General features: G+C 35.7%; 1 protein-coding gene across 4 annotated transcripts in view; it reads right to left on the bottom strand.

Moving 5' to 3' along the window:
• BABAM2 (BRISC and BRCA1 A complex member 2) overlaps window positions 1-12,276 on the bottom strand; it is a 159,857-nt gene that overhangs the window by 131,826 nt on the left and 15,755 nt on the right. For all 4 annotated transcript variants that reach the window (XR_005980028.2, XR_005980029.2, XM_030269196.4 and 1 more), the window contains one exon: window positions 7,202-7,278. Coding sequence is in view for 2 of the 4 variants with exons in the window: in XM_030269196.4 (XP_030125056.1) it covers window positions 7,202-7,278 (77 nt within the window). In the remaining 2 variants the exon portion in view is untranslated. The remainder of the gene's footprint in view (window positions 1-7,201; window positions 7,279-12,276) is intronic.

Raw genomic sequence — 12,276 nt, forward strand, 5'->3', positions numbered from 1 at the left:
AATGTTGAAATGTTTTACTTCACAGAACTTCAAAAGAAAAGTTAATTTGCTCCCCACAGACAAAAAGATAGAAATATTAATACTTAAATCTGTAATTTCTTTTAAAACCCACATGGTCTGCTCTTTTCTCATCTATCAAAATGCATAAGCAATCTAACAGAGAAATAAGGACTACAAGTAAGACAGGTATGTCTCAGCAAGAAAAGGAGACATTTCTAAAATCCCTACAATTGCCTTCCACTGGCCTATCCAGTTCTTCTTCTCCTGGTAACTTCATTTTTGGGGTATTTTTATTCTTTTTTAAACCATACTATAAATCTGTAGTACTGAAAAATGTTATGCTAGGAGTGCCACTGCATTAACATCCCTGTTTAACCAACAGCAGCAAAATTAGGAAAGAGCCCACCAGTTAACTTCCCAAACTCTGCTTCTGAAAACATATCTATATGCTTCAGTTTCTTCTGACACCAAGAATTTCTAAGTCAGCACTAAGGATGTAGAATAAACATGTGTGGCCACAGCAACCTAGAATAAGATCAATTGAATGGAATTTGCTATGAAAGAGATCAACCCATTTGGCTTTTAAGAAATGCAAATGCAACTTGATCACAAAATGCATTCACAGATAATAAGGCAATTGCTGAAGCAAGAGACCAAACTATGTGCAGAATCAGTTATGGGAAAATACAGAAAATGCTCTTGTTGAGTATTAAAAAGGAAAAACCAGTAGAATTATATTATTCATCAATTCAAAATTCAACCTGTCTCTTCTAGTAGCCATGCAAACTGAAGACAAGAACCACTGATCAGCCTCTTCTAGAAACAAATTCTTACCTAAACCAGCCAGTTTTAATTGTCTTTACAAATACAAAAGTAATCAGTTACACAACCTGCAACCAAGATACTAAGTCAGTGCAGTTAGCAGTATGAAAGGGTTTAAATTAACTAAATCCAGACCTGCCTGGAATCCTTATCACTGGATTCCATACTGAAGAATTTGCTCTGGAGGCTTTAGTCAAAAGTCACAAACAGTAATATAATACCTATAGAAGCCTTTTATAATTGGTTGGCAAGAAAGGCTAGTTCCTGAAATTAAACTAAAACTTGTTAAATACAAAACTACCACTACTGAAAAACGATACATAAATAATTTTACTTTGCTGTGGTACTGCTTCTGACAGGCTATTCTGCTCGCAAATAAAGGATGTTTTTGAGTTTGATTTCTGATGTGATGTGCAAATTGTGATATCAGAAAAGGAAAGGTAGAAAACTCAACTTAATGACTCAAAGCTATCTTATAATAGAGGGATAATTAGAAAAAAAATTATTTGATTGCATTAGAAAGAAACCAACTTCTCAGCACCTCTGTGACACTCCAGAAGAAAGTGTAGTTACCCCACCACATGCAAGGCTGTGAAAGACCAAGTCTCCACGAACTTGGTGCAGCTGATTAAACCAAGTTGATTAGTCTCATTTGAGATGCCTCAGGGCACATTTACAGCAGCTGTGGTAAATGGTTTTCAGAGAGATCAGTGCTCTGTGGGTCAGAAGCTGAAAAGGCCAAGCAAGGTATAGAGTTATGATACCCACAGTTAGGTTAGTAAATCAAGTCCCAGTTTTCCAACACAACAAAGAAATATATAGGATGAATTTGCAGGATGTTATTTTCATTCTTGGACAAAGGGTTGCAGGTGTGGGTCATTTTTTTTCTTTAATTTCAACTGACAAATGTTGCTGTAGGAGAAAAAAAAAGAGCTATAAGACTATGGAAAGTATGTTATTTTGTAAAGTGGGAAAAACTGTAAAAATAGAGTATCATTAAGTAAACTGCATCCCAAGCTGAGCAAGAAGGCATCAAGACAATCTCAGTAACTTGTGGTTCTGTAGCTGGGCAACTGCTTTTTCAGAAATCTTAGTACTCCAATTGAAGTGGACAAAGAGGAGAACAACAGATAATTCAAGATGGGATAAGATAGAGGTAGAAATTAAAGCCAGGCAGCACTGGAGAAATTTAAACAGAGACACTGGGTAGGTTAGAAAAGGAAAGGTGAAGGCAAAGGATAAATAGATTCAAGCAAATGGACCTGATACCATCACCAGTATGCACAGCCCAAAGAGGTGAAAAGGGAGGAAAGAGCAAGGCAGAAAGGCATTATGGCAACACCACTGTGGAGGCCTAAAATCTTTTAAGTCTCTCTAAGTCCACACTTGTACATAGATACTTCTAAGGTAATTCCTCTTGATGAAGAAATACACTAGGACTTACAACTGAAAAATCTTCTGTAATTTACTTGCTCAAGAGAAGTCCAGAATATAAGAAAAAGTGAACAAAAAACCCAAGTAAGAGGAAAGTGATTATTTTTAAGAAGGAAATTCAGTTGTAAACTTTGTATTCAAAGAAGAAATAAATAAAAGATTAGACTCTCTCTTGACACTCTCATTAGGTATACTCATCAGATAACAAACAGGTTACCGAGAGAAAAAGATTTATTACTCCTGCCATGTAAAGCAAGACTCAAGCACACTTCAGAAAACATATTGCCTGGAAAAATCTTTGGTAAGTTGCATGACCCAACAAAAAGACATTTATCACATGGGTAAGGATAACACCTAACTATAATCTGAATTACAGCAATCAGGAAGTCCTTCCCATAAGAGCCTCAACCTAAATACAGCCTGTGTAAAATAACCTAATAGTGCAAAAACACTAACACATGCATTGCAGCAACATACTTATGGGAATCTTATATCTTACAGTAACTTCAAAAATCATTTTTACAATTGTTTATTGGCACAATAAACAAGTGTTTGGTAAATTACTTGGCAAAGTGGCCTTTAAAGGAGCAATAAGAATGTCAGGCTGTTCTCTATATTTATCTTTTTGTTTGTTCTTAATTACTTCCTTAAAATAGAAATCCACAAGAAGACTGGATGAAATTACTGAAAGAGTTCCATCACAAGAATAAAAATAGATGAAACTTTGTACCACGTATTAAGTGCAAAATTCTTAGACTGGTTAGGTATCAAGACTGTTTTTCTCCTTTAAGGCCCATAACCAAAAAGAATAATAATCTAACAAACAAAAATCAGAAGCAAAAAAATTAAAAACTAAGCTTCAAATGAGACAAAGGAAATGTTCTTCAGCATCAAGGAAACCAAAATGGTGGCAGTAGAACCCTGAGCTATAATCCACTCACATAAAAACAGTGAAAATCAGACAGAAGATGAAAATACTACAGTTCAAGAGGCCACAGAGTACAGTAGCATTGCAAGGGCAACACATTGTTTAATCACTGTGAAATTCCAGATGACAGCACTCAAGGTCAGAGAGGGAAGGAGGCATCAGTGCCTGAAAAAGAAAATGTGAAGAGCAAAAGCAAAAAAAAAAAAGTCAGATTCCCTAGCAAGCAGCAATGAAAGCTTGAGTGAAAAAGAAAAGCCAAACCCAAGATATTCCAAGGATTTCTGGAAAAAGACTGTAATTTGATTCCAAATGACATGTTTTAATTATAAAGACTAATGCAGCTCATAACAAAGTTATAGTTCTGAAAATAAGACTGAAATATGTGCAAGAGTTACAGAACACTTCACCCCAAAATACATAAATACTTCATCAGAAAGGATACTAACTTTTCTGAGCAGATACTGTAGTCCAGTTAGCAATAAAGGATACTTCTGCATACCACAAAAAGTAAGTTTTGTTCTAGAAACACAGATTCAATCTCTTACAGGGTATTATAATCAGTCTTCCTGAAATTAAAATTCCAATTAAGAACTCTGAAAAACTCAAATACAGAGAAAACCATGGTGTTTAATGTGACAACACTGAGTACTGGATGAATTTCAACTGACAGTCAAGGAAGACTAGGCTCAAGTTTTTTTAATATTCCCACCATGACAACAAACAAACAAAAATACTTGCCTTACAGAAGAAAATAAAATAGAAGTTTCTCCCTGAAAGCATCACTTGAAGTGTGATGGAATACAATTAGTGTGACAAACTAGTTTATCCTGAACACTGGCATAGCATTTTCTCCAGTATAAAATTGTGGGTAACTCCAAGGTCCCTGGCTGGAGCTGAGTAACTCTTCAGTGTAACATTGCAGCAGCTCTGCATACATACAAAAGTAAGGTGAATGTGATCTTAAAAAATCCCCACTACACACCCAACAAGCCATTCTGAAGTCACAACATGTTTGCTCTTACCAAAGTTTACAAAACAATTGTTTTACACTACGGGTAGTTGGCCTTGCCTACAAGTACACTTTCTCCTTTTTTGAGAAGCTGTGAACTTTCTGGTATTTTGGAAAACAGGATTGCACTCTGCAGTTACACTTCCCTAAAGCTGCACAGCAACAGTTTCCAACACACAGGGATTGCTGCAAGGGTGCCTGTGCAGTGGCAGCGGTTATGATTGATGATACACAAAGACCTGATCTGTTGCAAAGAGGATGTAACACAAACCACAAAGGAACTACACACTTCAGCCTGTATTTGGTACCACATCTGAAGCCCGGACACTGAAGATCCTGAACACTTTCAGCCAATCTTTTTATTCTGGCAGATTTCGCAATTTTCCTTTGCAGAAATATTCTGCCCTTGAAAGATAACATATCTAGCAACAGCCTAAAACAAAGTATCTAAACATCTCTGTTTGCACACTATGGCTGTCTTCTCCTGCCATTGTTACAGATCTAAACACAAAATTATTAAAGCTTTCTTGAACCTGCTCACATTACTATTTATTCCACATGCTGTGAGACTTAATGATTCACAGCATTTTCAAATATGTAACACTGAAATGTGGAGGATTATTATTTGAATTCACACCTATTATTAGACACCTCTGAAAAAGATACACTTGTTTACACCATTTTCAGTTGTATTTGTTAAAATATGTGACATGCTCTGTAGGTTTTTTTTTGTTTAATTGTGTATATGATATAAAAAAAATATAAGAACACTGGAGAAAAAAAACCCAGATTTCTCGATACTGAAATTTAATGTATATTCCATAATCATATTTCTAGGTATTTTAACTGGAGTACAGTCATTTAATACATGAATATATGCTTTATGTCTGTGCATTTGCATATGGGCATTTTAGTCCATCAATTTTCCTTTATGAATCAGGAACAGCTTTAGCCTCTACTTGAAATTAGACTTATATCTCTCAGAATGTACAAACACATCCCTGTATAAGCTAAGATGGTCCCACAGAACATGATATCACTCTATAAAGCATGTAATTCAAGTCAAACATATTTTGACTTGATCATAGTCATCAAACAAGACTCAAGTACAATCTTCTACACATTGCAGAACAAATCAAGACTTAACAGGTTGAGTTTACTACACATTTTAACAACTTTTAAAATAAAAGTTCTTCCTGGGAGGGCAGTTGGCTTCATACAATACAACCATTACTCACAAGACTTCTGAGCAAATGCAGAACCGCTTCTTTGGTCTTAAAATAATTACTAGCTATGACTAGCTTCCAGTTTTACTGTGTGAGAAAAAAAAAATTAGTAAGCTTCTTGAGCCATAATTTCATATATTTAGAAAAGTAAAAGTAGCTGTAGTAGGCTGATATATGAGTCTGGCTTCTCTCTTGAGAACCTGACTAAGCTTCCACATCAACTTCTGGGAAAGACAAGTTTCCTTACAGGTGCCAAATGGAAGCTTTAACAAACTTCTAGAATATAAGGACCTTAATTGTGTTGATTTCTGTTCATAAAGGAGAAGGACTTCTGGCACATGACATAATGTAAAAAAAAACAACCAAAGAAAAAACTGCAGAAGGAATATAATCAAATTCTTAATATGTAAAATGTCTTGGAGAGCTACAGCATGTGTATGGTGCAGCCTAAATTGATACTATTAAAGCAGTATTTTAAATGCTTACCATTTCTGTTCACACCAAGCACCTGCTCCTCCAGACAGCACACTTTCAGAGACTCACAGGATAGCTGGGGCTGGACAGCACCACTGCAGACTGCCTAGTCTAAGCCCTCAGCTCAGAGCAGGGCAAACAGGGGAGATTGCTACGGGTCATGTCCAGCTGGGTTCTGAACAGCCCCAAGGATAGAGATACACAAACTATACATGTTCTGAGCACAATCTGTTCTACTTTTTGACCACTCTTGCAAAATAGTTTTTACTGTGTTTGAATAGAATTTTCTACATTTCAATTTGTGACCATTTCCCTTCAGTGACTGCCACTGAGAAGAGCCAGGCTGCTTCATTTATCCTCATCAGCTATTTATAAACATTGGTGAGAATTGCCCTGAGCCTTCTTTTCTTAAGAAGCCCCAGCTATTTTGGCCTCTCCTCATACAACAAATCCTACAGTTCTTGATCATCTTTGTAGTCTTTTGCTGTACTCATTGCAATATGTCCATGTTGCTCTGGTAACAGACCAGAACTGGACATAATACTCTAGGGCATGGCTTTACCAGAGTTGTCCTAGAACTATGAATGCCAAGACTTGAATTTTACTGTACCTGAAATTCTTCATCCTCTCTCATTTTTCAGTTGTTAGAGATAAAAACAACACAACCATTTTTCAGCAGTTCAAGTGTTTAGAAAATGCTACCTTTTAAAAATATACAAAAGTAAATTTTATTTTATATCTTTGAAACAAAACAAACTAAGACAAACAGAGCACACACTTAGAGTGGGCAAATGAACTAGCTGTCTACAGGTAGTCTAAGCATAAAGATGATTTAACAATACCACTAAATTAGAAAAATCAAATTCACATTTCTCTAATCTGGTGAATTATGCCAGTCATTGTTTAAAGATACCTAATATAATAGCAGACTAACATCTTTTATTGGAACTTAATAAAGAATTATTCCTAAAAGAGACAGAAAGAAACAACACAAAACATATACAACTTATAAATTAATCTAAAAATGGTGATGAGATTGTCATAGTCATAACATTTTATTAGAAATATCAGGTTGTGACTTTTGGCTTTTAGAACTTACTTTTAAAAACTGTAGTCTCACAGAAGCCTTTAAACTTAAGTATTGCATGTTCCTAATAGTTGTGTGTTCTTGGAACTGAAGCTTTAAGAGAAAACAACAAACACATGTATCTCAAAACTCATAAAGTTAGACAGACACACTGGAAAATTAGCAAGACATGGAACACTGAAAGAAAAGCCAAGATGCAACTGCAAGATTTTTTAACTTACATTTGAGTGTTTCTCCTGCATAAGGGATATGTAGTTTAAAACGATCACAGCTGGGTCCAGGGGTCAAGGATGTACAGCTAAAAATGAAGATAAGAGAAGAAAGAATGTGCTAAGCAGTTACAGATGGTAGCAAACACAAACATTATTCTACAGGATACAAATGACTAATAGCAAAGATATTGTGACTACTAGAAATACTCATCTTTATGATTCTGAGAAAGAAGAAAAAGATGCAGGAGGCCCATTCTCTTTTGATCAGCAGTTCTCTCAATAGCATAAGAAATGTTAGGATTTCTGCCATTTTATAAAGAAAACATACATGCAAAATGCTCTGGTTTGAATGTGCAATCAGAATGCTTTCTATTAGTCAGTAAAAGCCATCAAGTTCTCCCCTTGTACACAGATTTTGCAAGTTACAACTCTGCATGTCACAGTAACATGGTTACCTGCTCCCTATCTCTGCCACCCATATAACTGGGATCAATCTTAATTTTAAGCCACCAGCGTTTATTAATTTTTTACTTATTACAACATTAACACTTTCCCTTGTGGAAAAGTCTCACAGTAGCCTATAAGAGGGTAAGTTTCAGGATCAGCTACCTGAGGCTATAACAACTAAGCATGTTATCTTTTTGGTCTGTGACTCTGCTGTTTATCTGGAGCACTGGAACAGCAGCCAGGCCTCATGGTGGTAAGTGAGCATTTCATGAATAGAAAAGTAACTGGAAAACTGTTTAGTGCTTAAGCCAGAGAAGATCAACTTTTCAGTTGATAGCTTTGATAGTCACAGACCAAAATTCACAGACAAAAAATCTCAAAATTTCAGAAACAGGGACATACATTGTTTCACAGGCAGGATTGGTCTCTCTGCTGTGGGCTGCTGGGCATATGATGAATACCAGGAGCAAAAACACAGGAAGCCCTTCGAAGTTCATTGCTTTATGTTTCTAGGGATCTTGATAACCCTGAATCTTCTCAGCAGCCTAACATTACTGAGAACTGTTCAAAGCCCCAGGCACAATTGTTGCAAGCCACCTAAAAATCAAAGCCATGCTGGTCAACTCTAGGAGAAACAGTGAATGACAAGAAGGGTAGACAAAGGTAAAATAACTTGACTAAACATATATCAGATCACTGGTAGAGCTCTAATACATACTACTGACAATATATTGAAACAAACCCCACATTTACTGGGCTATACACACAGCCAAAAGCAGTAAGATAGATAGGCCAGAAAATTGTCCAAAATTCTGATCCTACCTTGTCAGAAACATCCTAACTCCTCCAGCTCTATCTCTCCCACTGCACAAGAGGCATCAGGGCAAATGGAACAATCTTAATTCTCACTCACATACTCAAAATTGTTCAGAGAGCCATTTCTCTCAGGTCCTGGCTCTACAGTCTCTTTTCCTCTTTCCACTTGCAAGTTATGGAAACCATATGCACTAACTTCAGACTGTTTATATGCAGTGAGCTACATTTACTACAGTCAAATTCATGCCTGCATGCAGCTTCCTCAAAAAGAAGCAACTATGAAACTACAGCTCAATTAACTTAAATGGAGTTTCCACAAAAATACTGGAAAGCATAAGCAAACTACTTATGTGCAGCTAGAATCTAAGGCAGATACAATTAAGAGCCACATGCAGTTAACAGCCTACACTGATTCAGCAAGAATACACTATATTTTTTCAGTATCACTAAAGAAACTAGGTAACTGTCCTTTCAAAGCAAAAGGAAGAAACACATCTATCTTGTCCTGTCTTTGCCTTTGAAAGGTTTTTGCAACATCTTGTGAGAGTATCATGAGAAGCAATCTAGAAAGACATAATTTAGATACAAATTATCTACTATCAGGTATGTGCAGACTTGAATGGAAAGCAAGTTTTAAAAAGGGATTAGCTCACATCTTGCTTCATTCAGGAAGAACGACCAGACTCGGTTTTCTTCACCTGGAATAATACTTCACATTTTATTGAAAGACTGATGATGGAAAAGAAATGATGCTTTGTGAAACCTGCTGATGGTGCAAATGTGAAAGGGCATACAGCATGCTGGACACAAGGACCAAAGCTGGAATATGTTTTGATTTAATGGTTGCACTGTTTATCTTTAAATTTCATCTAGGTAGGGCTTAGTGAGCATCATCAGCCTCATTGGTAGTAAAAGCAACTTAAGAATACAAAATATTGGATCCCTAGTACAACAGAAACAGATTTTATAATTTATATAATTCTTTTCCAAGATGGACGTTTCTAATAGGTGAGAACAGCAAAATGGGAGTGCCCACTGTTAGGGTGTTTTAATGCCTGTGGATGAATTTAACAGCTATACAGACGTTATTAGCTACTTCTAAATAACTTCTATGGCTTACAACAGGTATATGGTCAATTCTAGGAAGCATACAAAACCATAAAAAAACCCTTTTCAAGTTCTAAAATATCTCTGCAACATCATTTAATATTTAATGAAAATTTCTTTCAAAGTATCATAGGTCACAGTCTGAGACATTTCTCAAATACCATCAAAATTACACTGTTGTTAGCTTTTCAACAGACACAAAAATTTCTGATCCTGCAAATACCCCACAATCTTTTCTTTTAGCACAATGGGCCATTTGGAAATACTTACGGAAAGTATAATATTCTTTAACATTAAAATAAAAGCTTTATTTTATGGTAAATGTCCCTAAAAGCAATACTAAGTGCTTTTCCTATATTATTATACTTCACTAGAGATATTTTTAATTTCATTGGTTTAGAAATGATAGAAAGTGACAGTATTAACATTTTTCCCCCCAAATTGCTCTGGCTGGGCTGCACAAGAGACTTCAGTAAGTCCAATAGACTGAGCAACCAAGCAGAAATATTATATATATGCATTTGAAAGAAGGCAGATTCTTTTTAGAATAAACAGCAAAAGAACAAAACTCCTAAGGCAAACCCAAAACTTTGGTACATGTAGGAATCTATGAGTGACCTCATTTCAACAGAAAGCCCCAAGAAATGGCCTGACTACGGACACTATCTCCTGCTTGAATTTTCTTAACACATAGAACCTCTTAAAATTAGATACATGTCTGACCCTGAAACACGACCTCAGTCTTCTCCAAAATGTAACACTTTTGTTTTGTGGAAATGTGATTCTTTTCCTTAATGTGGTCTACACAAAAGTAACACTTGAAAATTGATGACTTGTAACTAAGTGTTTTGAAAATTATTTGTTGTCCTTTCTTTACAGGGAACTGACATATAGAACAATACCTGGTGTTGAAAATTAATATCTTAAGCTGACTCTATCGCATGATATGATATCATCTCCCTCTTTATTAATGGAAAAATATTACACTGGTTTGCATTTATTAACCTAAATAATATCAATATTTTACATAAGAAAGACACTGAAGCATGAATTAATGCTCTGATGCTCAGAGCAGTGATACATCTTAGTCTTTGCAAGATGATAAATGCTACACTACAAGATCTCCCACAATGGTTTCCCCACTAAAACATCAAAGAATCATCAACTTGAAAAGTTTCCAGGACCAAGGAATATTGTTAAGTTCATTAGCTAAAACCATAATGCCCTATTCAAAGGGGCTGTGCTGAGACTTATGGCTGGAAATTGTTAGATAGAACTGAGTATGCAGCAACTACAGCTGAATACATCTTGTTACCTTTCACAGCAGATTTTAGCTAAGTTCCTTGAGCAGATACAGCAGATTAAACTCAAATTCAGATACATTACGTTCTTACGAAGTAATTATTCCAAGTAGGAGACAAATAGAACATTCCTTCATTGAGTGTTTGATGCACCTTACAGCTTGTCTGTGACTATTGGGAAAAGGTTTCTTTCACAGTTAATACAATACACATAAACTAAACCCGTTCTTATTCAAAGTCACTGTCAGCACCAGATGCTTAGTTGTAAGTGTTCAGAATTCTTTACCAGTCACAAAAGGAAATAAAAAATATTATCCAAACAAAACAACAACAATAATAACAATACCAGGAAAGTCAATCCATTTTGCTGCTCGGAATAAGGCCTCAGTCTATAACAACAGGCATAGTAGAATGTATTTTTCTGTTAAATGGATCAGAGTATCCTAAAAGCCTTTAAGAAGGTTAAGAATGCAGTTCTACTTGAGTTTAACAGCAAGGTTTCCTCTTACACCAGTGTATTTGTGATTGACTATTTTGTTGAATTGACACTACTTCTGTTTTGTTTAAGCTAAACCCCTCCCCAGTTTGATATTTTATAGAATTGAAACTACAATGATATGGAGGACTCTGATAACCCTAGACTTCAAAACCATCTTCTCATCAACTAGTTTTCTAAAACCATCACTTGAAAGCACTCCCAAGAGAAGCAATTTTAAGTTATTTGGACTCTGGTAAGATCTTATGCAGAATTACGTTCTGTGACAACTGAAGGGGTTACAATGAAAAAAAAGCACAAGTGTTTATTACCTTAATAATGAAAGTAAGGAAACTGATGGTTAGATTCAAAAACTTTAAAAAAACCCAACAAAAACAAACAAACCCATCAAGACCTCTCTCCAAACCCACCAAGACCTCTCTCCAATCCCACTACTTTATATCCCAAAATTTCAGTCAGAGGTTTGTTTTTTATGCCACTCCTAAAATCTCTTGTTTAGAACTATATAAATCTATAGCACACATTCAGAAAGGCCAACAGAAGTCCAGTAGCTCTACAGGAAAATGAGTAATCTTTATATTTCCTCTTTTTTTGATTTTTGGTACAGGTGTAAGCCCAAATAATCATGTAAGATTTATATGATGACTATCATATTTACTGATTAAAAAGTATGCAATGCATTTAGTCATTCTTCCTTCACAGATCACATAGAAGCTTTATTGCCTTTACTATCAGAAGACAAATCAACAGTGGATTTTACTGTACAATAGCAAAGTAAAATTAGACTAGGAATTTTAGCCTCTATAAATTCAGGAACCTGATACTGACACCGCCAAACCTGAATAGTCAGAGATGCAAAAGCTTCCTTAATTTCATGATGCTTAGGCTGCTACACTTGCTGTTCTTGAAGATCAGTA

Source organism: Taeniopygia guttata, chromosome 3 (genome assembly GCF_048771995.1).
Source record: "Taeniopygia guttata chromosome 3, bTaeGut7.mat, whole genome shotgun sequence".
Lineage (NCBI taxonomy): Eukaryota > Metazoa > Chordata > Aves > Passeriformes > Estrildidae > Taeniopygia > Taeniopygia guttata.